General features: G+C 44.5%; 1 protein-coding gene across 1 annotated transcript in view; it reads left to right on the top strand.

Annotated features, from left to right (window-relative positions):
• Positions 1–25,276, top strand: part of VPS33A (VPS33A core subunit of CORVET and HOPS complexes) — a 130,064-nt gene that overhangs the window by 8,396 nt on the left and 96,392 nt on the right. The window contains exons 2-4 of the mRNA XM_069214935.1: positions 8,388–8,453; positions 9,891–10,018; positions 10,282–10,471. Of these exons, the coding sequence (XP_069071036.1) occupies positions 8,388–8,453; positions 9,891–10,018; positions 10,282–10,471 (384 nt within the window). The remainder of the gene's footprint in view (positions 1–8,387; positions 8,454–9,890; positions 10,019–10,281; positions 10,472–25,276) is intronic.

Here is a 25,276-nt window from a genome sequence, read left to right as displayed (position 1 = left end):
GCTGCTGCTGCCAACCCCTCAGACAGGCTTCTGCCCTCCTGGGGTCCAGCCTGGCCTGGCCCAGGATGGCAGAACAAAGGACTTCCTCTGAGAGAGGGTGTTACACCCTCTCCCTTTGGAAAATGATGTGAAGGCAGGGGAGGAGTAGCCTCCCCCAGCCTCTGGAAATGCTTTCATGGGCACACATGGTGCCCATTTCTGCATAAGCCAGTCTACACCGGTTCAGGGACCCCTTAGCCCTGCTCTGGCGCGAAACTGGACAAAGTAAAGGGGAGTGACCACTCCCCTGACCTGTACCTCCCCTGGGAGGTGCCCAGAGCTCCTCCAGTGTGCTCCAGACGTCTGCCATCTTGGAAACAGAGGTGCTGCTGGCACACTGGACTGCTCTGAGTGGCCAGTGCCATCAGGTGACGTCAGAGACTCCTTCTGATAGGCTCCTTCAGGTGTTGCTAGCCTATCCTCTCTCCTAGGTAGCCAAACCCTCTTTTCTGGCTATTTAGGGTCTCTGTCTCTTGGGATTTCTTAGATAACGAATGCAAGAGCTCATCCGAGTTCCTCTGCATCTCTCTCTTCACCTTCTGCCAAGGAATCGACTGCTGACCGCGCTGGAAGCCTGCAAAACTGCAACAAAGTAGCAAAGACGACTACTGCAACTCTGTAACGCTGATCCTGCCGCCTTCTCAACTGTTTTCCTGGTGGTGCATGCTGTGGGGGTAGTCTGCCTCCTCTCTGCACTAGAAGCTCCGAAGAAATCTCTCGTGGGTCGACGGAATCGTCCCCCTGCAACCGCAGGCACCAAAGAACTGCATCACCGGTCCCCTGGGTCTCCTCTCAGCACGACGAGCGAGGTACCTTGAATCCAGCAACTCTGTCCAAGTGACTCCCACAGTCCAGTGACTCTTCAGTCCAAGTTTGGTGGAGGGAAGTCCTTGCCTCCCCACGCCAGACTGCATTGCTGGGAACCGCGACTTTTGCAGCTACTCCGGCCTCCGTGCACTTCCGGCGGAAATCCTTTGTGCACAGTCCAGCCTAGGTCCACGGCACTCTAACCTGCATTGCACGACCTCCTAAGTTGTCCTCCGGCGACTCCTTTCTGCGACTTCGGGTGAGCACCGTTTCACGCATCCTTGTAGTGCCTGTTTCTGGCACTTCTGCGGGTGCTGCCTGCTGCTGAGAGGGCTCCTTGTCTTGCTCGACGCCCCCTCTGTCCCCAGACGCAATTGGCGACATCCTGGGCCACCGCAGCATCCAAAAACCCTTACCGCACGATTTGCAGCTAGCAAGGCTTGTTGGCGGTCTTTCTTCAGGAAAACACTTCTGCACGACTCTCCACGGCGTGGGGGATCCATCCTCCAAAGGGGAAGTCTCTAGCCCTTGTCGTTCCTGCAGAACCTTCAGCTTCTACTGTCCAGTAGCAGCTTCTGTGCACCCGCAGCTGGCATTTCCTGGGCATCTGCCCATCTCCGACTTGCTTGTGACTTTTGGACTTGGTCCCCTTGTTCCACAGGTACCCTCGACTGGAAATCCATTGTTGTTGCATTGCTGGTTTGTGTCTTTCCTGCAGAATTCCCCTATCACGACTTCTATGTCCTTTGGGGAACTTTAGTGCACTTTGCACTCACTTTTCAGGGTCTTGGGGTGGGCTATTTTTCTAACCCTTACTATTTTCTAATAGTCCCAGCGACCCTCTACAAGGTCACATAGGTTTGGGGTCCATTCGTGGTTCGCATTCCACTTTTGGAGTATATGGTTTGTGTTGCCCCTATCCCTATGTGTCCCCATTGCATCCCATTGTAACTATACATTGTTTGCACTGTTTTCTAATACTATTACTGCATATTTTGGTATTGTGTACATATATCTTGTGTATATTTGCTATCCTCATACTGAGGGTACACTCTGAGATACTTTGGCATATTGTCATAAAAATAAAGTACCTATTATTTTTAGTATATCTGTGTATTGTGTTTTCTTATGATATTGTGCATATGACACTAGTGGTACTGTAGGAGCTTCACTCGTCTCCTAGTTCAGCCTAAGCTGCTCTGCTAAGCTACCATTATCTATCAGCCTATGCTGCTAGACACCCTATACACTAATAAGGGATAACTGGGCATGGTGCAAGGTGCAAGTACCCCTTGGTACTCACTACAAGCCAGTCCAGCCTCCTACAACATCTCCCTTGAGGTGGAGGAGCCATACCCCTGCATCTGCAGGGGCACCAAATGCATCTGCTCAGTACTCTGTTTTGCTGGCCATCGGGCCCATCAAGGGAGCATCTCACCAGAAAGAGGTTGTTGTGAGTCCAGGAGGTCAATCCTGTCGCTTTCACCCAAGTCTTTAGATGCTGACCTCTCCAGGAGAACCTCAGCACCAATACCCTATATACTTGAGCCCTTGCCTCTACCAAGGCTTTTTGCATGTCCAGTCCGGGTCTGAGCGACGCCAACACCGACCTGTTATCGAGGGACATCGGGATCCAGGAGGCTTTTGAGAGCAGCCCTACTGCCCCGTTTTCTTCCCCTCTGCAGGTTATGAAAGCCAAGTTAGAACCTCTACCTTCAGCGACCTGGCGAACTAAACACCTCAAGCGGTCCAGCGAGGGGTCAGGATAGGCGCACAGCGAGCGCCTCCTTTGATGCAAGTGCAACAATAAGGGGACACTCCCCCTCCTGGAAACTGAGGCAAATTGCCTCTTTCATTAGGGCCTCCGCGAGGTAGTTCCTTGCCCAAGGTAGGCCCGTTCTATCAACGCATGATAATATTTTGTTGTTTCTCCCCCCTCCCCCGGTCTTGAGGGGAGTCTTATCTATCTGCATTTTGCATGATGGTTAGGGATCCTATGCCCTGAAGAATGCCCTGAGACCGTCCACGGCTCCCAGTAGAGGGCAGAAACATGTCGGCCAACTTTTAGTGAGGTGACCCAGTGAGTCCTTGTTCTCACCGTGGTGTCCCGTCCCGTTTTTAGCCGCACCAGCAGTTACCACCATTAAAGTGTAGACTGCACACAGGTGACTGCCTAGGTGCTTTTATATCCCCGTAGTTTAACTGGATCCCATTATCTCCAGACAAAATATATTTATGCACTCCCTCCCGTTCTTTTAACGGCGAGGTTGAGTCCGCCCAAGTGGTATTATCCTACCTGGGTGGGGCTAGGTGGTCAAATGATGAAGCATGACACTATATAATGTGTGAGACCACCTAGTCCGTAAAAGGAATTCCCTCCCCCCGACTTACCACTACACCCACACCACGCATTCTCTGAACTCAACGAGGTCCTAGAGCCCAAGGACAGTCTCCCGTATACTGAGCTCTACACCTACCGGTGAACCCCATACTTTCTTGTGGTAACTAGTCTTTCGTTGAGGGATCTAGTATGGGTCGCTTGCCACCTAATATATATTTCTGATCTCCCCCACCACTCTCTTTTAGTGTGATTGAACTAAACACCTGCACCCGAGCCCCCTAGCCCACGTTCACATAAACCAAATGTGTCCCTGTGCTCCAGAGACCCTTTTGCGCCGAGCCCTCCTTTGGGTTCTGCTGACTTGTCCCCAAGCCCCCACTTGCAGTCTTTCTTCAGCAGGTACTTCTTCCTTAGACTTTAACATGTAGCGCTCAAGCCTACCAATGCGACCAGCATCTTTGCACCTGAACACATCAGACAGGTAAAAACAAACTGCTGGTGGTTTCTTGGACTTTGGCCCTTAAGTCCTAGAAGGCTCCCTCCAAAAATGTTTGTAAGTATACTAATGCAGTGTATGTTTCTCGATTACCGCATTCAAGGCTCATGCCTCAAATCTGACAGCTCTGTTATGTTTACTGTTTTCTTGTAAAATCTATAGCTCCTAAAAGAACTTACCCAATATTGATGATCTTGTTGAAATATATATTAAAATCTCTGTTATTTTTCTAAATTGGTCTCGTATTTCTTTTTGAATGTGTGTCTCATTAATTAGGTCGCAGCAAACCAGACAGAGCAACTGTGTGGTATGCAAAAGACATCTTTTGTAGTTACAGAAAGTTGACCTGGAAATGCGTTTTGCCTGTTTCTGGCCATAGGCTTTGTGGTTTGTAACTCACACTTTCTGGGTTTGCATTTGCTGGGTTTATTTTCTTTAGTCTCTCCAGCTAGAGTTCGTATATCTCCCCATGCCAAAACTGTGTTTACAGTATTCTTCCCCAAACTTGTTTTCCTTAATAAACATGCCTGTAATCTGGTTATCTCCACACATTTGCTGGGTATTCAAAGACCGAGGTCAAATGTCAAGCTGTGTCTTGCAGGGAGCCTCGTGTTGATTTTGATAATAGGTAACTTCAAAGTGAGAGCGTTTTTAGGCAATAGGAACATAGCATATTTTCTCCATGGAGCCTGCTTGTGCCATTTAAAAAAATGTTATTTTAGACAAAGCCATCTCAAAAGGTATCTCGTTCTTCAGCTGCACAAAACATTTGCCTTTTATCATGGGGCATGAAGTTCACTATTGGCATGGGCAGGGAGGGTGGAAACATGAACGTTTCTAAAATCATGTTTGGAAACTATTACTTACGGAAAAAAAAACTTGCACTGATTTAGTCTCGTAATAGTACTATTCAGATGAAACAGTTCTGCATGTAAATGAAATACATTTTTAGAATTTTTGCACAGACTTTTTCATATTTAACACATTTTTGGCAAAATTCCTCTTCTTTGGTGAGTCCATTTAATATGTGAAACTACCTTTTTACGAACAAAGTACAAAAATGCATTTCAGTCTCCGTCTCAGCCTAACATATGGTGATCTTGGGTAATTTATACTGTTTAGGACCCATTCACTGTCAAGCACAGGCTATGATCTTTTCACAGGAAAGACCCGGCCACATTGTAACACAATTTAACTATGCTTGGTTTTTACTTTGATGTGTAAAGCATATGCTTTATTTATCACACCTGTGGCAACTCGTTTTGGAGAGCTGGATAAATGTTAAGGGACTTTTTTTTTTTTAAAGCTTTTGTGTTTGTTTTTTTTTTTTTTTTTTTTTTTTTTAACCACACAGTTTTGTATTCCGTCTGCAACTGTGCCTTTTTCAGAACGCATATATTACTGGATATAAATGGTTTTCTGATTTGTCCTTGGAGGCACGAGGGTCACGATTTGAATGGTGCTGCAGGTGCAGTGGCACAGGGCCCAAAAGCTCTAGGAAACCCACTGAACAGAGTTTTGCAAAATTTTACTACTAAACAAGAAGTCACACGTGCAGTTACCTTGCAGGCAGTAGGGCCATGATTTGAATGGTGCAGCAGGTGCAGTGACACAGGGGGCCAAAAGCTCTAGGAAACACCAATTATTGCTATAGTTTACTACTACCCCCAACTCAAAACCAGCTATGGCCGATATATCCCCACTCCTTTGCTACTGTCTGCTGTCCTGGTGCTCCCTGTGGCGCACTGCGAGCTCTGCCTCCTTCACTGCTGCCGCGCTTCCTCACCCTTGCTCTCTCCCCTCACAGGCTTCTTCCCTCGCAGGCTTCCTTTTCTCACCTACGACACTGAAACACCTGAAAAGTGTATGGATCACATTTTTCACAGTATGGGCAGATTTTGATAAAAATCACTTAAAAGTTACTTGAAAGTATTTCAGCGTTTTAGAAGAGCACCAGTTGTATTGCACAAAGACACTTTTTCATGGCATTGGGGAGATTGCATGACTTGGCCAGGATCACAGGATGTTCAGCTAACGTCGAGACTCGAACCTGGTTCCCAAGTCAGCAGCTCTTTCCATTACTTCACCACATTTTTACAGTCATCTGCAACATGTATAAAAAAACAAGACAACTGCAATAGCTTTCACCAAGGTTAAACCTATTGGCGTTGCCAATGCTTGTTCTTTATTATTATTATATATTATAAATGTGGAAATACATACCTTCAGGATCTGCGCTGTACGAAAACTTCTCCAACATGTGATTATACTAAAATGTTGTCCATGTAGAATAGCCATTCAAAAGGTGCTCATACCTGACTTGCCTCTTAGTTTACTGTTGGCTTTGTCAGGGTGGGTGGAAACATGAAAGTTTCAAAATTCATGTTTGAAAACTATTCCTTAAAAAAAAAAAAAGTGCTCTGATTTGGTCTGCTGCACTACTATTACTATAATGAAACAGTTGTGCATGTGAATAAAATACATTTTGGGAATTTTTTGAAGAGACTTTTTCATATTCTATACATTTGCTGCAGAATATCTTTAAAAATGAAGGTGGTGTATGTATATATGTGTGTGTGTATATGTGTGTGTGTGTGTGTGTATATATATATATATATATATATATATATATATATATATATTATACACATACATACATTTATATATGCATACATACATTTTGGGGAAAATATTGCTTTTAAAAATAAAAATAAAAAGCCTTTTTTTCCCTAGCGTGGTCCCCAGCACCCAGGCTAGGGATACCCGACCCCTTTTCATTTACATTTTAACTTTTTGTTTGGGACTCTGCTGAGTCAGAGTCCCAAAATAGCTGCCAGCACTTCCTGGTTAAAGTGTTGGCAGGCAGTCAGATCTCTGCACGAGATTGGGAGGATTTGCGAAGTGTTTGCACCTCTAGATATACATATTTGTTTATTTTTTAATATCTCAATAATTACTGAACAGATTTAGACCACATAACAAAAAAGTCACTTTCTGGACAGAGAGCTACCTTCCTGCCAAATTTGGTGTAATTCCATCCAGTGGTTCGGGCTGTAGTCGTGTTCAGAATCCCTATGGGAAATTGTATGGTGGGGACAATGCGGTTGGGGATCCCCCCTTTTCTCTGCCCCTGTTTGATGAATCACCCCAAAACATTCAAGACAGCAGCTGAAGTGACTGTTGTACTCATTTTAAAAATGTTGTGAAGGCAAACTGTGCCAGTTATTGGCAACACTAAAAACGCTTTTCCTATGGAAACTAGGTCCTAACTATAACTACCTACTGACGACCACTAGTAGGTGTTTATATAGATACAGACAGGGGGGATGATTATTTATATATATATATATATATATATATATATTTGGAGAGAGAGAGATCCATCTATATATATTTATAGCTATATATATATATATATATCAGAAAGACACACAATGTCGTTATATGGGGCTGAAAAATAAATTAACTATTGACCCGGAGTTATGTGACCCTCTAGTTTATTTTTCAAAGCCCAAGCAGACTAGTTTCAGTCTCTCAGAGGGCTATTTAGTTCTGACAGCTCCTAGTAGCTTATCTAATTGTAAATCCTGATATTGTGACTACTGCTCAGAGACTAATAGTGTTTTGTTTGTGGAAACCCTACCCCCCCCCTAAACTCGGATCCTAACTGCTGCTTGTTCTTATCTACCTTGAGGTGCTCCCCCTCAGACGTTTGCACTCCTTATCGAACCATGAACCCAAAGGACCTTTGCTCTCCCTTCAGGGTTTAGTTGATTTGGTTAGGTCAGATGCCACTGATATACATATGCTAAGGTGAAGCAAAAACATTGAGTGTGATCAGTTGTGTCAGTACAGAGGTGTAACACAAAATGATTGGATCCCTGCAGAGTTAAATGAGCTGCCCATATCTCACAAGTGTTCATTGGGCGAAATGGCAGCCACTTGAATGGTTAAAGGCCCCCCTGCGCTGCAGAGGGCAGCGTTATCTCCTTGACCAAGTAGGATTACTTGTGATCATAACATTACTATATGATGTCTCAGAAGAAACTGAGGACATAAAGAAAACACAAAATTCTGCTTCTGTGAAAGAAACAAGTGATCATCTTGATCGCTTACTATTCTTGTGATCACATGCATATCTCCCTGTGTGTGTCTGAAGAGGTATAACTTTGGTGGTCCTATGTATACATATGAATAAATTAGTAGCTAGCTGTAACATATCTGTATATAGACATGTTGTTGCTGCACCATCTTGTGTGTATTTAGGTCAGGATATCGCATAGCTTGGCATTGCTTTCTGTGTTTAAATGGGTATCTCGTTGCTACCCTTGATCTTCGGTATCTATTTATAGTCCTCTCAGTGCTGGGCTGTGTCATATTTATTTATTTATTTATGCAATTTCATAAAGTGCCAACAAAACCCAAGCGTGTTGGGTTGCTTTCTAGTTCAATGATTTGTACCTTCCCCTACTACTAGCTCTTACCTGCTTGGCATTCCTATCTTCCTTCTTAAGCATACTAGTGCCAGATGTTTTATTTTATATATATTGCTGTTTATTGATTTTCCTAAATTTATAGTGTACACAAAGTGTCACTCTTTTGGGGGCAATGTCTTCCCAAACTTTGTATTTTCATGTATTTTGTATGCTGTGTCAAACTCTGGTGATTAACTTGTAAAGTGGTCTTTTTTATGTGTTTCTGCAGGCAATAGTTTGGGATGAGTACTTGACCGGACCATTTGGATTAATAGCTCAGTATTCACTTTTGAAGGTAATGAATCAATTCATTGATTTTCAAACATTTATTGTATTTTGCTTCAGTCGGTAAGACCGTAATATATAGAAATTAACCGCTTATTGCCTTCTACGGTAGAGACATCTAGCAGTATACGTTTCATGCTGCTGTAGGTGTGAAGGTTAATTTGGTGGCCTTATGCTTCCATAACCAAAGATGAACTCTCTACCACACCCCAGTAGGAGAGCTAGGAAAACAAAATCATAAACGTATAGAGAAATCATATTGGCTAATTGAGAAGAGTCTTTACTTTCAACAAGTCACAATTTTGCTGGTGACAAATAAAATGCCTTGCATTCTTATACTTGTTTTAAGCTCGGTCAAATGTACACTTTCATTAGATGTAGTTTTCTTAGTCTTGCTCAGGGTTCACGCCTCCTAGCTTTGTTTTGTCTTAGCATAAATGCAGGGACTGGAATAACTACATTCCTAAGCCAAGACATCCAGGTTAAAATGTACAATGAAGGCTTTCAAGTGAGCTAATGACTAGTGAAAATTTGAGAATTCCCATGCAAACATATATTTAATCTCTACTCTCTGATGTAAATTCTCATGTGTTTCACTTGTTGGTTATGTCCTTATTCTATTCACCTAAAATGGGTTAGCTGTAAGATGGTTAGCTTTGATTCACACTTCTTCAGACAATATAGTAAACTGCTTCAAAAGGAACATGGCACTTAGGTAAGCCTTATCTAAATATATTGCAACTCTTCACAAATATCTGCCATAGCAGACTCTGCCTCATGCCTTGACCAAAGCCCATATTGAAAGCTAGCCCTGATTCTGATATGTTACGTCCCATGTTTGAAATTGTTATTAGGACCTTCTCGTTTGTAAATTGCCTGAATCTGTAAGCTCTTTGACTTGTTTTGCCTATAATCCCTTGTGACTCGCTACTTTCCAGGCAATATATAGGCATAGATGTGTAATTGGCACCATCCAAAGGTCAATTCATCACAACAACAAAAGATTCCCGTTTAATAAAAGTTCTGGTTAAGAACAAAAAAAAACTTGTCTTTACGCTTACAAATGTATGCAGTAAAATTGCTAATATGTAATTATCTGATGATCTAGTAGGAACAATCTTTCTGAGTGCAAATGTACGTGTTGCTCATGCTTTCTGTAATGCTGCAGAACCCGTGGGCTGAAGATCAGACAGCACAGAGATTTAAAGAGTCTGTAACTTTTAGAATATATTTTTTTCACTTTAGATATGGAATGCCTTGCACAGAGTTTAATGGACTGGGCAAAACTTTTTTTGATTGATATTTTGTTTTGACTTGTCACCCTGCTAGATGCTCACAATGCAGAGCGTTGCTTGAAGTAGAACAATTGAGTTGTTGGCTATTCAGGTTGCTGCCATATCCTCCCTGATCTATTAGTACATATGTTTGTGTTTCTTTTCTCTCCAAGGAACATGAAGTGGAAAAGATGTTCACCCTTAAGGCTGGCCGGCTGCCTGCCGCTGATATCAAAAACATCATTTTCTTTGTCAGGCCGAGATTGGACTTAATGGATATCATTGCTGAAAATGTGCTCAGGTAGGATTTAGGCTTCTTTGCATCCCTCTGCTTTTTTGTATATATTTATGGAGCCTTTTATGTGTGCATCCATCCTTCAGTTCAAACGGCTGAACCTTCAATTACACCACATAATGTATGACCCGTGATTTGCATGCACCACAACCCTTTTGGAAATTGATTGAAAACTATTTGCATGCTTACCATTGAGTAAGTCAGTGGTCCATTGAGTGAAACAAGGCCCTATGAATTGTATTTCATAGTACTCATTACTTGTTTTGCAGCGAGGATCGGAGTCGTTCTCCTCCAAGGGAGTTCCACATCTTGTTTGTGCCACGCCGAAGCTTGCTCTGTGAGCAAAGACTGGACGATAGAGGGGTCTTGAGTTCCTTCACTCATAGAGAGGAGTACAGCCTTGATTTAATTCCATTTGATGGAGACCTCTTATCCATGGAGTCTGAAAGTGCTTTCAAGGTAAGTGCTGTTATCAGACCTTCTTGAAATAACTGAGAGATTCTATTCCTTGTTAACATTGTATGTCTTACCTCATGAGTGATCTGTTGTTATGGGCAGTAATGCTTATATGGTTAATACTGATAATGCTGTGTGCGGTGTTACCTCCTCCTTCAGGCTATGCACTTTAAAATAGGGACTGCAGAACTCTGGATGTTGGGTTGTTTTTCCACAGGAAGTTTCCAGGATTGTTTGGGAGAAATTTGTGCTAGGAAAAACTGTTCTTCTCACCACTTGGTTACCTTATTTGGTCATGAAATGCCTAGTCGGATTGTCACTATCATCGCGCCCCAACTCCGCAAGATCGTCAACGCCTCCTTCGAAACAGGCACCTTCCTGGAAAGCTGGAAGCACGCAGACATCAACGCCCTCCTCAAGAAACCCAAAGCCGACCCCAAGGACCTCAAGAACTTCCGCCCCATCTCCCTCCTCCCCTACCCAGCGAAAGTCGCAGAAAAGATAGTCAACCTTCAACTGACACACCACATCGAAGACAACAACATCCTCGACCCCTCGCAAACCGGATTTAGACGCAACCACAGCACTGAGACCACCCTCATCGCCGCCACAGATGAAGTCAGACGCCAACTCGACCACGGCGAAACCTCCGCCCTCATCCTCCTAGACCTCTCAGCAGCTTTCAACACGGTCTGCCACCGCACCCTACTATCACGCCTTCAAGAAGCCAGAAGCTAGAATCCAGGAAAAAGCCCTAGCCTGGACCTCATCCTTCCTCTCCGGCAGAACACAGACCGTCCGCCTCCCACCCTTCCGCTCAGAAGCCAACAACATCATCTGCGGCGTCCCCCAGGGCTCCTCCCTGAGCCCGACGCTGTTCAACATCTACATGACCCCCCTCGCACAAGTGGCCTGCCGTCACGACCTCAACATCATCACCTACGCCGACGACACCCAGCTCATCCTCTCTCTCACCAACGACCCCGCCACCGCCAAAGCCAACCTCCACGAAGGAATTAAAGCAGTCGCCGACTGGATGAGACATAGCCGCCTGAAACTGAACACCGACAAGACAGAAATCCTCATCCTCGGGACATCCCCCTCCGCCTGGGACGACTCGTGGTGGCCCACCACCCTTGGAACAGCTCCGACGCCCACCGACCACGCCCGCAACTTGGGATTCATCCTAGACTCCTCACTCTCCATGGACAGACAAGTCAGCGCCATCACCTTCTCCTGCTACAACACCCTCTGCACCCTCTGCAGGATCTACAAGTGGATCCCGACCGACACCAGGAAGACCGTGACCCACGCCCTCGTCAGCAGCAGATTGGACTACGGCAACGCACTCTATGCAGAAATCCCAGCAAAACACCTCCAACGACATCAACGCATCCAAAACGCCTCAGCCCGACTCATCACCAGCGCACCCCGCCACAGCCACATCACCCCACACCTCAAAGAGCTCCACTGGCTTCCCGTCGACAAGAGGGTCACCTTCAAGCTCCTCACCCACGCACACAAAGCACTCCACAATGCCGGGCCCACCTACCTCAACAACAGACTCAATTTCTACACGCCGACCCGCCAACTGCGATCCGCGAGCCTCGCCCTCGCCACCGTCCCCCCATCCAACGAACCACCTCCGGTGGCAGATCCTTCTCCTACTTCGCCGCCAAGACCTGGAACACGCTCCCTACCCACCTCCGTCAGACTCAAGACCTACTCGCCTTCAGAAGACTCCTCAAGACCTGGCTCTTCGAGCAGTAGCAGTCATCCCCCCCCCCCCCCACTCCCTCCCAGCGCCTTGGAACCCTAACGGGTAAGTAGAGCGCTTTATAAATGTCTGTGATTGATTGATTGATTGATTAATAAGGGTCTGCAGCTACTTTCACGTAAATGTTTTTATTTTGACAGTAGCTTAACAGGCATCATCTAAGTTGCTCAATCCTCAAAATAGAAATATAAAACTTACATGGTCGGTCTGTCTGTGTAAAATAATATAGGGCATGTGTGTTTTGGCGAACTGAGTCCATCTATGTTTTGGTTTTACTATCTGAATCTAGTCAGTTTCTCAGTAATCAAAAATAATCCAAAAGGGAGTTGGTTCAAGCAAAATGTATCTCTTTATTACAAGGATGTAGGGTTTCAATCTAAAATGTGTAATGATTGAATGCTATAATCTTAAATGTGCATAATTTGAGCACTTTGACATAGCTGTAGTTTGGCCTACTTCTAGTGTTCAAGGGGGGTGAAGAGGATGCTATTATTTCTGTTTTTTAAAGTATTGCACTGCTAAAGGCATTATAAAGGCCACCTATCTTCCATTTTCTTTTTATTAAAGGGCTCAAAGTATAATTTTTACTGCAGAACTGTTTGTCATTTCAGATCTGAAATTGACATATACTTTAAGTAAAACCCAGTGCCCTCTGAGTGTGCTCCCAAAACTGTCCCCATATGCCATTGTCAGATCTACAATTTTTCATTTTCTTTTCTTTCATGTTTTTAATTTGATGTTTGTATTGTATTACTTTCCTCCAATCTCATCCCCATCCCCCACACTACTGCTGCACAGCACTACACAGAACGAGCTTTCGCTTGCACCCACTGCTGCTTCACATGTAGCATTTCGCCCACCACGACCACACCTTTCACACAAACTATTCACATCACACCTCCCTCTCCCATGTACCATCACAAACCCCAAGACAAACCTTTGAGGATGCTCCTCAACACCTACTCACTCAGCATGGAATTCTGGTACATCCTGGACAACAACTCTCTGGGCCTCCTCTTCCATACAGAAACATGGCTGACCACTCAGTCAGCACCCAGCATAACCACGGCTGTCCCGGCAGGATAAAAGCTCATGTGGGATGACCATCAATAAAAACCAGGAGGATTTGCAATTCTATTCAAAGAATCCAGCAACTTAATCACAACCTCAGGGAAGGCAACCCTTTACATGGAGCACCTACATTTCAAATTACTCGCAGCAACCTACACACTGAATGAAACCCTTGTCTACCGACGACCAGGAGCTATTTTCACCGACAATATCTCAGACTTCGTTGTCCCCCTCACGATCGACTCTAAGAACCACAACGTACTAGGAGACTTCAACTTTCACATGGAACACAATAACAACACCAACTCCACTGCATTCCCTGAAAGCCTAGAAAACCTCAGACTGACACATGTCACTGACCCACACACCGAGCTGGACACACCCTTGACCCTACCTTCAACACAATAAAAATTACCACAACCACTCAGCTCACCTATACTGATAACACCATCATCCATTTCCAAATCAGCGTCCCCCTCCAATCTAAGCTCGCCACCACAAGCCTGACTAAGTGCAGTTGGAGCAGCATCTTGGAATCCAATAAGCCCTACACCCTGCGCCAGAACCAGCCCAATCCCACCAATAACCCAAACAGCGACATCAAACGTCTCAATGAGTAGATCACAAAATACACTGACCCTCTGCTCCTCTCCCTCCCCCTGAAAACACAATACATAAAAAAGGACCCAGAAGCAGGCTAGTTTATACACTGAGGAACTCCTCACAACCACACAACTCTGCAAACAACCGGAAAGAAGATGGAGAAAGAACCACTGTGAAAATGACAAGGAGATTTACAAAGTAGCACTGAGATGCCACCACCAGCAGATCACAGAAACCAAGAAGGTTCTAGCACACCGTATAGACGACAGCTCCAACAGCTGTAAAGTAATCTTCGTGTTCATCAAAGACTCACCAGAGTCCACCTTGAACAGCATCACCCCTGTGCAAGAACTATGCAACAACCTATCAGAATGCCTTAGCAGCAAAATCAAAACCATCTACAAAAACTTGGACACTCAACCAAACTCTTGCACTCTCTCCTTCAAGCTACCCACAAATAACCACAAACTCTCTGGGAAATAATCACCACCAAAGAAAATGCCACCATCATGAGGACATCTTCGAGGCACCAATAGGACGCTCTCCCCTCCCCATCTCCAACATGGACGTCTTCCCAATCAGCATAATCCTCACCCACATCCTGAACAACTCCATCACCACTGCAACGTTCCCGGATGCCTGGAAACACACAGAAGTCAACATACCTCTCAAGAAACCTTTGGCAGATCCAACTCTGCTAGCAAACTACTGCCCAATTTCAAACTGCTGCGTTACCTAGCAAGGGTCCTAGAGAAAGCCATCAACAATCAACTCGCTCACTACCTCAACACACACCAATTCCTAGTCACCATGTAATCAGGTTTCAAACCCAACCACAGCCACAGCACCAAGACAGCCGTCATTGCAGCAGTAGATGACATCAGTTTGACAGAGGAGAAACAGCAACCCTCATCTTACTCAATCTCTCAATGGCCTTTGACACAGTTGTTCACTCCATCCTGATTAGAGGACTTCATGAAACAGGCATCCAAGGATCTGCCCTGAACTGGATCTGCTCCTTCCTCAAAAGTAAAGCACAAAATGTCAGCCTGCTACCTTGCATGTCGTAAGCCAAGAACCTCATCTATGGAGTCCTCCAAGGATCCTCCCTCAGTCTGACCCTATTCAACAGTTACATGACCCCAATGACTGACCTCATCAGATCACACAGCATCAACATACCTTCCTATGCAAATGACACACAACTGATGCACTCACTGTCAGACACGACCCCCACAACAAAAAACAACTTCGCCACTTGCATGACCTCAGTAGGCAACTGTATGAGATCCGACTGACACAAATTCAGCACATACAAAACTGAAGTGGGGATCTTTGGAAGGAAAACCGCTGCACAGGCCTCTACCTAATGGCGAACCCACACCTACCCCCACCCACCAACGCCAGCAATTTAGGTCATTTAGCAATCCTTCATGTCAACAAGCTCGACATGAACGCCCAAGTAAACACAGTGACCTCCATCTACTTCTTATGCCTGAGGATGCTGCAAAAGGTCTTCAGGTGGCTACCAGAGAATACTAGGAAGACAGTCAAACAGGCCCTGATTACAAGCAAACTTGACTACAGCAATGCAGTCTATGCAGGAATCACCAAGAAGCTCCTGAACGGATCCCCAAACCATCCAAACTTTGCAGCAAGACTTATCCTCAACCTACCTCAACTCACATCACCCCACACCTCAGAACTTCACTGGCTCCTCATACACAAACATGCTCACTTCTCACACAAACATACAAAGCACTACACAACATTGGTCCTGCATACCTCAACAGATGAGTACACTTCCACCTACTTCCAGGCACTTCCGCTCAGCCGGAGTGTCACCAACACATGTACCTCACATCCACGAAACCAAAGCAGGAGGTAGCACTTTCTCTTATACCCCCTCCCACCAGAGTGGAATGACCTCCCAAATCACATCAGAGCGTCCTCATCACTGCTCGAGTTCCATAAGAAGCCAAAGACCTGGCTCTTCGAACAAACTCACTACTGGACAGTTGCTTTCCCACCTGCAAGATGCCTGGATACCCTCACAGGTTATACAAATAAACATACCATAACACAGTTCTTAGTTTTGGGAGATGTCATTGCTTCGTTGACACTGTTTTTGGATATGCTCAATTGAATGCACGTTACTGTTCTAGTGACCGTCTAGAGATCTGTGACTCAGTTTCCTCAGTTTCACTGGATTGTTTGTGCCTTTTGATCCTGGCTCAGATTAGTTACTCTGTTTCAAACAAGGTAAAGACTAGAGTGATAGAGAAAGGGACCCCAGAAGAAGATTGCTGCCAGTCTCAGCCGCTGCTCCTGGTAGCATCATCTCAATAAATAAAATGTGCCCTTAAAAGATCTGAAGTGTTCCTCGACAGGATAGCTGAAAGGCATGACTGGGACAAAGCAAACACAGAATGTTGTCCAACATCTCATCTTCATAATTGTTCATAACTGTTAGGATAGTCTCAAGGGTTGAGGGTGATCCCACAACTTAATCAAAAAATAAAAGGCACACCTGCCGAGGCAACATTGGGTTTAGGAGTTGCTTTTGAAATCCAGGTGTTCTTTTTACATTGAAGTGTGCTTCTGTGAACAGTTTCTTTTCCACTCTGTTAAGCATCTTCACTATTTTTTTTTTTCGTATCATGTGTCAGGTTTGACGTTTGCCAGGACTTTTACATTTTACTAAATGTATATGTTTTATAGGAGCTTTCAGCCTGCCCTGTTTTTAGTTTACTACTTTAGTGTTTGCCTTTTCGTTCTGTGGATAGAGCCCAATGTGATAGCAGGGTGCTTTCTACTAGCTTTTCTCACTTTTCATGTTGTTTTTAATGGGAGTACTGGGCACATCCCAGCTTTATCATTTCTTATTTGCTGGTCATGCTGTTGCAAATCCCTTTTTGGAGCAGCCTTTGTTTTTTTGACGGCTGCTTTTTCACAGCAGGCCAGGTTGCACCCATTTGAAACAGTTCCTTATGAAGTTGTCGTCTTCTTAGTATGCACGCATTGAAGTGCATTTAATACTGCACTCCCCTATGTCATACTGGTGTGTATTTTAATTGAAGACTACCTTTCTTTGTAAATCAACTTAGTTTGGTTTCAAAGCTTCTTGTCTGTTGAAGTGTGGCTGGTGTAATTTTCTTTTCTGAATAATCTATCATGTGCGTTGTATATTTAGCTTGAAAATCCTAAATGTAATTAATTATATTTTATTTTGTAATTTATTTGTGAGGTTGCATTCCATGTTTTTTTATTTAGGACAACCCTTGAAACATTACATGTTAAATAATGAATTGTTTCAGGCTTCAGTATAGTTTACCGTTCCCATGGGCTACAGTGAATAGGCAGATAAAATGGCCTTAAAAATGAATTGAGGAAGAAACTGTTTTTAATGGATGTTACCTTATCGCTCAAATAATGCCACTGTAATAATCCCAGCATTTTCTGCGGTTCGTTATACTGAAGTTCACTTAATGCCACGAAGAAGTCAGACGCACACCAAACAATCCATGTTATGTGGCGGTTTTTTTTTTTTTTTTTTTTTTTTTTACTTGTGCTATGTGCACTAATTTGTATTTACACCGATTCACTAGTAAGCTAATTATTTTAAGAATGTACTGAAGCCTTATGTTTGTGAACGGTCTCTCACGTTTTTGAGCTCTGCCTCACCTTTTCTTAAGACTGCCTTATGAATGTTATAAATGTTCTTCTAGGGGTTTTGCATGTGCAGGTACATGTATTTCATTCTGATAAAACACTTAGGCTCATTTCCCCCTGTCTCTATCTGTCTACCTATCTGTCTTGTAATAACTGCACCTTTTATCTTTTTTCATCTAACCCTTTCTATCTTCCTAACACTGTCTACCCATTTTTCTTTATACTATTTGAAATTAATTGAAATGTGTATTTATTCTAGATAATTCCCGTTCCAGAAAAAAAATCCTGAGAGCAAGCTTACAATCTATTAAGGGTGCATCTCTGGGGGCTTATTTATATCTTGTAGCTCGATTTGTTCTTGAACATAGGTATAAATATATATATATATATATATATATGTATTTATAAGTATGCATGGCTCTGAAGTATATAATATATCATCTATCATCTCCTGCTGACAGTCGCCAGTAGGTAGTTGTTAGGACCATGTTTCCATAGAAAAAGCTTTTTTTGACTTGCCTTTATCTTTGCCACTGTTTGACAAATCTTCATGCAACTTTCCCCAAAAAAGTGTGCAATTATTCTTGTTGTACATGGAAAGTTCCAGGGTGATCCCTCAAGCGGGGACTGAAAAAAAAAGGGGGGTCAAAAAAGCATGCGTTTCCAATGTTAATTCTCATAGGAGTTTTGAACATGACTACAGCCTAAACCGCTGGACGGAATTACACCAAATTTGGCAGAAAGGTAGCTTTTGGCACACAGAGTATGCTTTTTGTTATTTGGTGTAAACCCATTCAGAAGTTTAAGAGAAACCAAAGGAAAACCTAATTTGTATTTCTAGGGCCTTGGTCCACCAACGCGTTCGCCAACATGAATGCTGTGATTGGCTGGCCGCAACCTGACCAGAAATTTGTGGCTGCCGTTTTAAGTAACCGGAAATGGTCCCCGGGGCTGAAAAATACAATGACAAGTGGCCTAAGGGGTCAGGTTGAAGGTACCCTGACCCCAGAGCTGTGATATAGGGGTCTTTGAGAGTGAAATTATGACCTTAAAATTAAGTTTTTTTCATGACATGCGATGTTCGTGAATACGTTGCAATGCTCAGCCCAGCCCCCCGTGTAGAGTTGCGACAAATTCACGAATATCTTTGAAAATAAAAAATAAACATTGACAGGCATTCATACACTGATTCAATCACTCATAGTAGCACTCAGACACTCATGTAGCTACTGACAGAGCCACTCGCACTCAAGCACCCACCCACTCATTCATTCACTCACTCACTCAGACCCCTTGGCACTCAGACCCACTCAAACACTGACGCACCTGCTCACAAACCCTCTCTCACTCTGATGCAGCCACTCCCAGACCCAGACGGTCACACATCCATTCACAGACCCATTTAGACCCTCATGCGCCATCTGAGACATACTCAGACCCTCATGCTTCCACCCACAGACCCACTCAGACACTCACACACCTGCTCACAGATCCACTCAGACCCTCACGTACCCAATCACAGACCCACTCAGACACTGACACACCCACTCACAATCCCACTCAGACACTGATACACCCACTCAGACCATCACACATTCACTCACAGAACCACTCAGACCCTTTCACACCCAGACAGACACTCTCACACCTATTCTCACCCCCAGAGAGACAGACCCTTCGCCATGCATGGTGCAAGTTAGGGGGTTGGGTGCAGGGCCTGGCTGCAGGCCAACCCCCACCACGCACAACCAAAGGCCATGCACAGCGATGGTTGGATTAAAGTATAGTAATTAAAATTAATTTGCGTTAAAAAAAAATAGAAATTTACTGAAAAAAAAACAAAGGTTAGAGGGGCGTTATGGTTAAGTTCTGAATTCACTCGTACAAAACCTTACAAATTCAGCAGTTAGAGTTATTTCAAGTCACAATAACTTGCACCCTAAGGTAACTATAACTCACACCCTCGCCATGCACTGCTAAGTATCCCAGATATTACCATACCATTATCATGCCAACTTTTATAACGTTATTAAAAATATAAATGAAGCATTAGCAGTCATATTAATGGGGAAAAAACAAGGCATGGCGGAGGCGCGATTTGAGTGCCTCTGGAGCGTTGCAGACCAAGGAACATTATATTGAGAGATGCACCCACGGCCCAGATGTCCCATCATTAACTGAGCTTCCATTGGACTGAATCCTGGTAAGTTTGTAAATGCAGTGTGTTGCATCGCAAGGGCATGCCTTATTTGCAAGACTTTGTGGAATTAAGTATGTGAGAGTTGTAAAGTGGACTGTACGTCTTGGAAGGAGAGCATGTGAGAGCCAGTCCAGACACCCCCTAATGTGGTGATCCTAATCAAATCCCATCCTCTGAAACTATCTAGCTGCGTTGCATGGCTGAGCCAGCAGTCTCCCAAAAGGGACTGTTGTGTTGTGTGTTAATCCCATCCTTTAAGTCGGTTAGCTGCCTGCCAAACGACGGAGATTGTTTTAGTGACCTCAGGGGTTTTTGAGGGAATGGATCAGCCGTACAGTAGGTGCATAATCTTGTCTAGGTCCAGATGGGCTACCTCTAATTGAAATGTGGGGCCACACTGGCCCTCTGTCTGCCAGTTGTTAATAAAAATGAGTTGAGATGCCTAGTACTATAACTCAGGGCCAGATGTGCGATGCAAGTTTGTGGTCGCAAAAGGCAAAAATCACTGTTTGCGACAGTAACGCAGTAACGGACATGGTGGTCTGCTCACTATCCCTGTGAGTGCGGCCATTTCCAAATGGGTCGCAAATTGCAACCTTCCTCATGACTATTCATGAGGCAGGTCCTTTGCGACCCATTTGAGACTCGCAAACAGTGTGATTAACACTGTTGTACATTTTGTTTTGTGACTCACAATTTGCGATTCAGAAACTGATCACAAATTGTGAGTCGCAAAACAAAAGGTCGTGAGCTCGGGTAATGTAGAAATGCGGACACCCATTATTTAAAACTAAGACAGCGGACCAGAATATTCGACTGCCATGACAGTGCTTTGTGGAATAGAAGTGATTTGTTGCAGTTCATACGGAGGCCCGAGGCCTCTTCAATCACCTTGAGAATGTCTAGGATCCTGGGACCAGATGTGTTAGGGTCAGCAAGGTAGAGGCAAACATCATCCTTATACAATGCTATCCTGTCCTCAAGCGTCCCGTCCCAGTTCTATCTCCACACCTGGGCATCACACCTGATAATCCTAGCCAAGGGTTCAATTGCTAGGGCAAAAAGAAATGTGCAGAGGGGACATCCCTGCCTTGTTCTGCGTTTAATAGGGAAGGGGCGCGAGCAGACCCCATTGATGAGGGCCTGTGCCATGTGTGCATTGTAGAGGAGCTGGACAGATTTCCAAAAATTAGGGCCAAAGTTCATGCGTTGAAGGACTAGGTCCAGTCAACTGAATCAAAGGCTTTTTCAAAATCTACAAGGAGCGCTGTGGAGTCTGGTATTTCATACACATTGGCTAATGCTGTATGGACATGTCTGATGCAGTGCTGAGTGCTGCGATGGGGCATGAAGCTGCATTGGTCCAGGTGCATCAAAGAGCTCAGGACATGGTGAAGTCTGTTAGCTCGGGTTTTGGCAGAGATTTTAATCTCTGTGTTTATCAAGGAGATGAGACAATTGGATGAGGACCATTTGAGGGGGTCGCCCGGTTTAGGAAGGACCACTATATTGGCTAAACCATGGTCAGGGTGAAAGGAGCCCAGTTGATCTGTTTCAGTGTAGAGTTTGGGGGTAAGTAGGGAACAAGGGTGTCCTGGAATTTGCAACAATATTCAAAAGGGAACCTGTTGGTCCAAGAGTTTTCCTGGGCTTTAGTGCATGTATGGCTGCTTGTTACTCTTCATCTGTTAGCAGAGAATCAAGGTCTTCCCGCTGGAGCTGGGTCAGGCTGGGAAGCAGGATGTCATCATGCCGGGGAATTCGGCTGACGTGAAGTGGGGCCCTGGACGTGCCAGTGATAGAAGGGATTTGTTTGGAACCTTGGTCTGTGGTGGCGAGCCAGTAAAAGGTTTGCAACTTTTGTCGTGGAGTTTGTATACATGCCGGACTGATTCTCTCCAGCACTGGCGAGCTTCACGAAAAGCAAGTTGTTGCATGGACATTCTATCAATCTCTAGTTGGCGGCGCAGGGATTCGGTCGCAAGTCATAGTATGCAAGGTTCAAGCTCCCCCACACAGGTAAGTCCATTTCGGTTGCATGTTTCATATATGATTGGGCCATTCCCTCCCCCAATGGCAGCTTTGCTAGGTGCCCACAAGGAGGCCAACTTCTCGCCCGATTCATCATTAATCTCTAAATATGTTTGAAGTTCTGGGGCTAAATAATGTGTGACTTGACTGTCAGTTAGGAACCATGCTATGAGGCGCCAGAATGATGTTGGCTGACATCAGACCTAACTATTTATTTGATCTCAATGTTTGTTTCTGGGACTATCTGTGTTGCTTGGAATGTAAGAATCTTCAATCTAACATTTCACACACACATAATATATCTGCAACTGCTTAGTTGCAGATATTTAACCAAACCAAAACCATCCATGCCAACCACTTTTGACTATACTTTAAGGTGCAATATTGATTGAATAGAACATATACGACTGCTCCAAGTATTGTGTTCTTTAAAAACAAATTGTAGTTTGTGAAACATTGAAACATTTCTGAAACTGCAGTGCCACAAATAAGTTCATTATTGATTCACTGGCTGACAGAGAAAGTGGCTGTGTCTAGTGCATCCTACTGAGAGGTGTGGGTCATTTGTTTAGGGCCTGTGGGGTTAACCAGAACTTCAGTTGTTCTATCTTGCTAGTGAGGATCCATCACTGTTTAACGGTACACAGATTTACTTGCTCATTTAGTACCCAAATAATTTGATACCCTGAACTCTTAGTCCTTCATATGAAAATGCAAAATACATTCATTATACATCATACATCAGTGTTTGGCCTGTCTGCTCTTGACGTGGTTTCTCCTGTCTTTTTGGCTTCTGACCTCCTGTTTTTGATCCTGTGCTGAATTTCGTTTTTGCAGCCTTTACCACCCTGGGCACTTTATCACTGCTGACCAGTGCTAAAGTGCAAGTGCTCTCTATCTAAATTGTATGGGTGATTGGTTTATCCTTGATTGGCATATCTGATTTACTAGTAAGTCCCTAGTACAACGCACAGTGTGTGCCCAGGGCCTGTAAATCAAATGCTACTAGTGGGCCTGCAGCACTGATTGTGCCACCCACATGAGTACCCCCTGTAAACATGTCTCAGACCGTTCACTGCTGTGTCTGTCAGGTTTTAACTGCCAGTTCGAGTTCGACTTGGCAAGTGCACCCACATGCCAGTCCCAAACCTTCCCCTTTTACTACATTTAAGTAACCCCTAAGGTAGGCCCAAGGCAGGCCCATGGGCAGGGTGGTGTGTACCTAAGAGGTAGGACATGTAATGGTGTGTTTCACAGGTCCTGACAGTGAAATACTGCTAAATACGTTTTTCACTATTGCAAGCCCTATCTCTCAGATAGTTTAACATGGGGATGGCTTTGAAATATCTTTCAAGTGTAATTTCCCATTGGACACAGATAGAGGTATGGGGTTTGGGGTTTCTGAACTCACAATTTAAAAATGCATCTTCTGGTGAAGTTGGTTTTTAAATTGTGACTTTGAAAATGCCACTTTTAGAAAGTGGGCATTTTCTTGCTTATCCATTTTGTGCCTCTGCCTGGCTGTGGAATACACGTCTGGGTTAAGATGACAGTTTGGCTCTTTGTGTATTCACTCTAGGCAGTCACACAGAGGGAGCTGAGGTGTGCACTGCATATCCTGATGGATCTTCCTGGGCTAGAGTGGTAGGAGAAGATGAGACTTGCACCTGAACAGGGCTGTGTCTGGCCTCACATAAAGCAGTCTCCAACCCTCTGGAGTGTGTCTGGGGCCAGAGCAGAAAAGACAGGGTCTTGTGCATTACAAAGACTTTCCTTTAGAGTTTTCCTACTTCAAAGCCAGAAATGAGTATGAGTACCGGACTTCTGAGACCACAACTTTTAGAACACGTCTAGACTGAGGACACTCTGCCAAGAAGAAGAGCTGGGTGCCATAGGCAGACTGCCATTCTGCCTGTTGCTTTGTTGTGCTGGCCTGCTGCTTGTTGCTTCTGTCCTGGGAGTGAAAGGACTGGACTTTGTTTCCTACATCCTGCTTTCCAAGGTTCTCCAAGGGCTTGACCTGAGCTTGCCTCCTGTTTGAAGTCTCAGGGATATCAAAGGCTTCATCTGCCAGTGTCTGGACTCGTCTGCTGAGAGTTCTGACTTTCCATGTGGTGCCAAATCCAGTCCCTGGGCCCTTGGAAGTGGAAATTGGTGTCCTGAGGAAGAAAATCCATGCATCGACGTGCCACAGCAGAAGAATTGACGCAGCGCCTGCCTTGCGCCAGATGAATTGACGCAGCACCTGCCTTGCGGCTGAAGAATTGATGCAGCGCCTGTCTTGCAGTGGAAGAATTGACAGAGTGCCTGTATGACTGATGCAGCGCCTGTCCCACCACAGCTCCATCATCACAGCGTGTCTGGATTTTCCCCACACATGGTCCCTGGGTGTCACTTTCTCATAGACACCACAACAAGGAACTGAGGCTGAGTGACTGGAAACTGAAGCATCACCTTTCCTAACAGTAAGAAACCAACGCATCACCTCCCCTGCCAGTAATTACGTCTCCTGCGCAGTAAGGAGCAGACGCATCGCCTTGTTTTTCCAGCTGTTCACTTCCTCTGCAGCCTGAATTGTCTTTGTTTTTGACGCAGGGTGAGCAGGGGTTATCTTGGGTTTGTGGCTCCCTTATCCTGACTAGAGTGAAGGTCCCTACTACGACAGGGTGCAAACCACTGCCAACTAGAGACCCTATTTCTAACGATGATAGTTCTTTTGGAAAGGGGTCGACCACTTCAGGCTGGCTTATCCCATGGTAGTCATAAGATTTGACTCGCTCTAGGTGGCCATTTTTCTATCTATATTAGAATTGCTATTGCATTGGTCTCCAACCCATTCTGTTTGCTTTGTATCCCTGGTGTTACCTCCATACAAAAGAAACCCTACTACCTACACTAATACTCTAATGTGCCAGATACCTGCAATGTCGATTCCCATCCGGTTGCTTCTGGCTGGACTATGACTACATTTATACTGAGAACGCCCCCACGTTGCTAACTGCCCCTTCTGGATGGACCTCATGGATTAGGCTAGCAAATGCTGCATCCTCTGTCACTTTTAATTGTTGTTTGCTCTTTCTATGCAAAAGCTGATTAGACGGAGCCGGTTATTGAGAGTCCAAAAGGACGAGGGCCCGAGGCAAATAAAGAAAAACGATAGAAGACAAAATGTAATGCCCAAACCACGAAGGTCCTAGTTAGAACTAAGAATCCTTACAGAAAGCAAAACAACTAGTCCGGTATTTCAATAATTCTTTCTAAGCAAGAGGATAACATAAGGTCAACCACCAGAAATACAGTAAGTATAAAATCTTATCACAGTCCATCATAGAGACTTCTGAATAAGAGTAAGGAGAAAGCTCTGGCAAACATTCCATATAAGGCACTTTTTATAGGTCCAGAATAACAGAGAATCATGCTCTCGACGTAGCATGAGGTGGTGACATGAACTAAT

Source organism: Pleurodeles waltl, chromosome 11 (assembly GCF_031143425.1).
Source record: "Pleurodeles waltl isolate 20211129_DDA chromosome 11, aPleWal1.hap1.20221129, whole genome shotgun sequence".
NCBI lineage: Eukaryota > Metazoa > Chordata > Amphibia > Caudata > Salamandridae > Pleurodeles > Pleurodeles waltl.
Note: the sequence above shows the minus strand (reverse complement) of the source record. Positions and strands in the feature narration are given on the sequence as shown.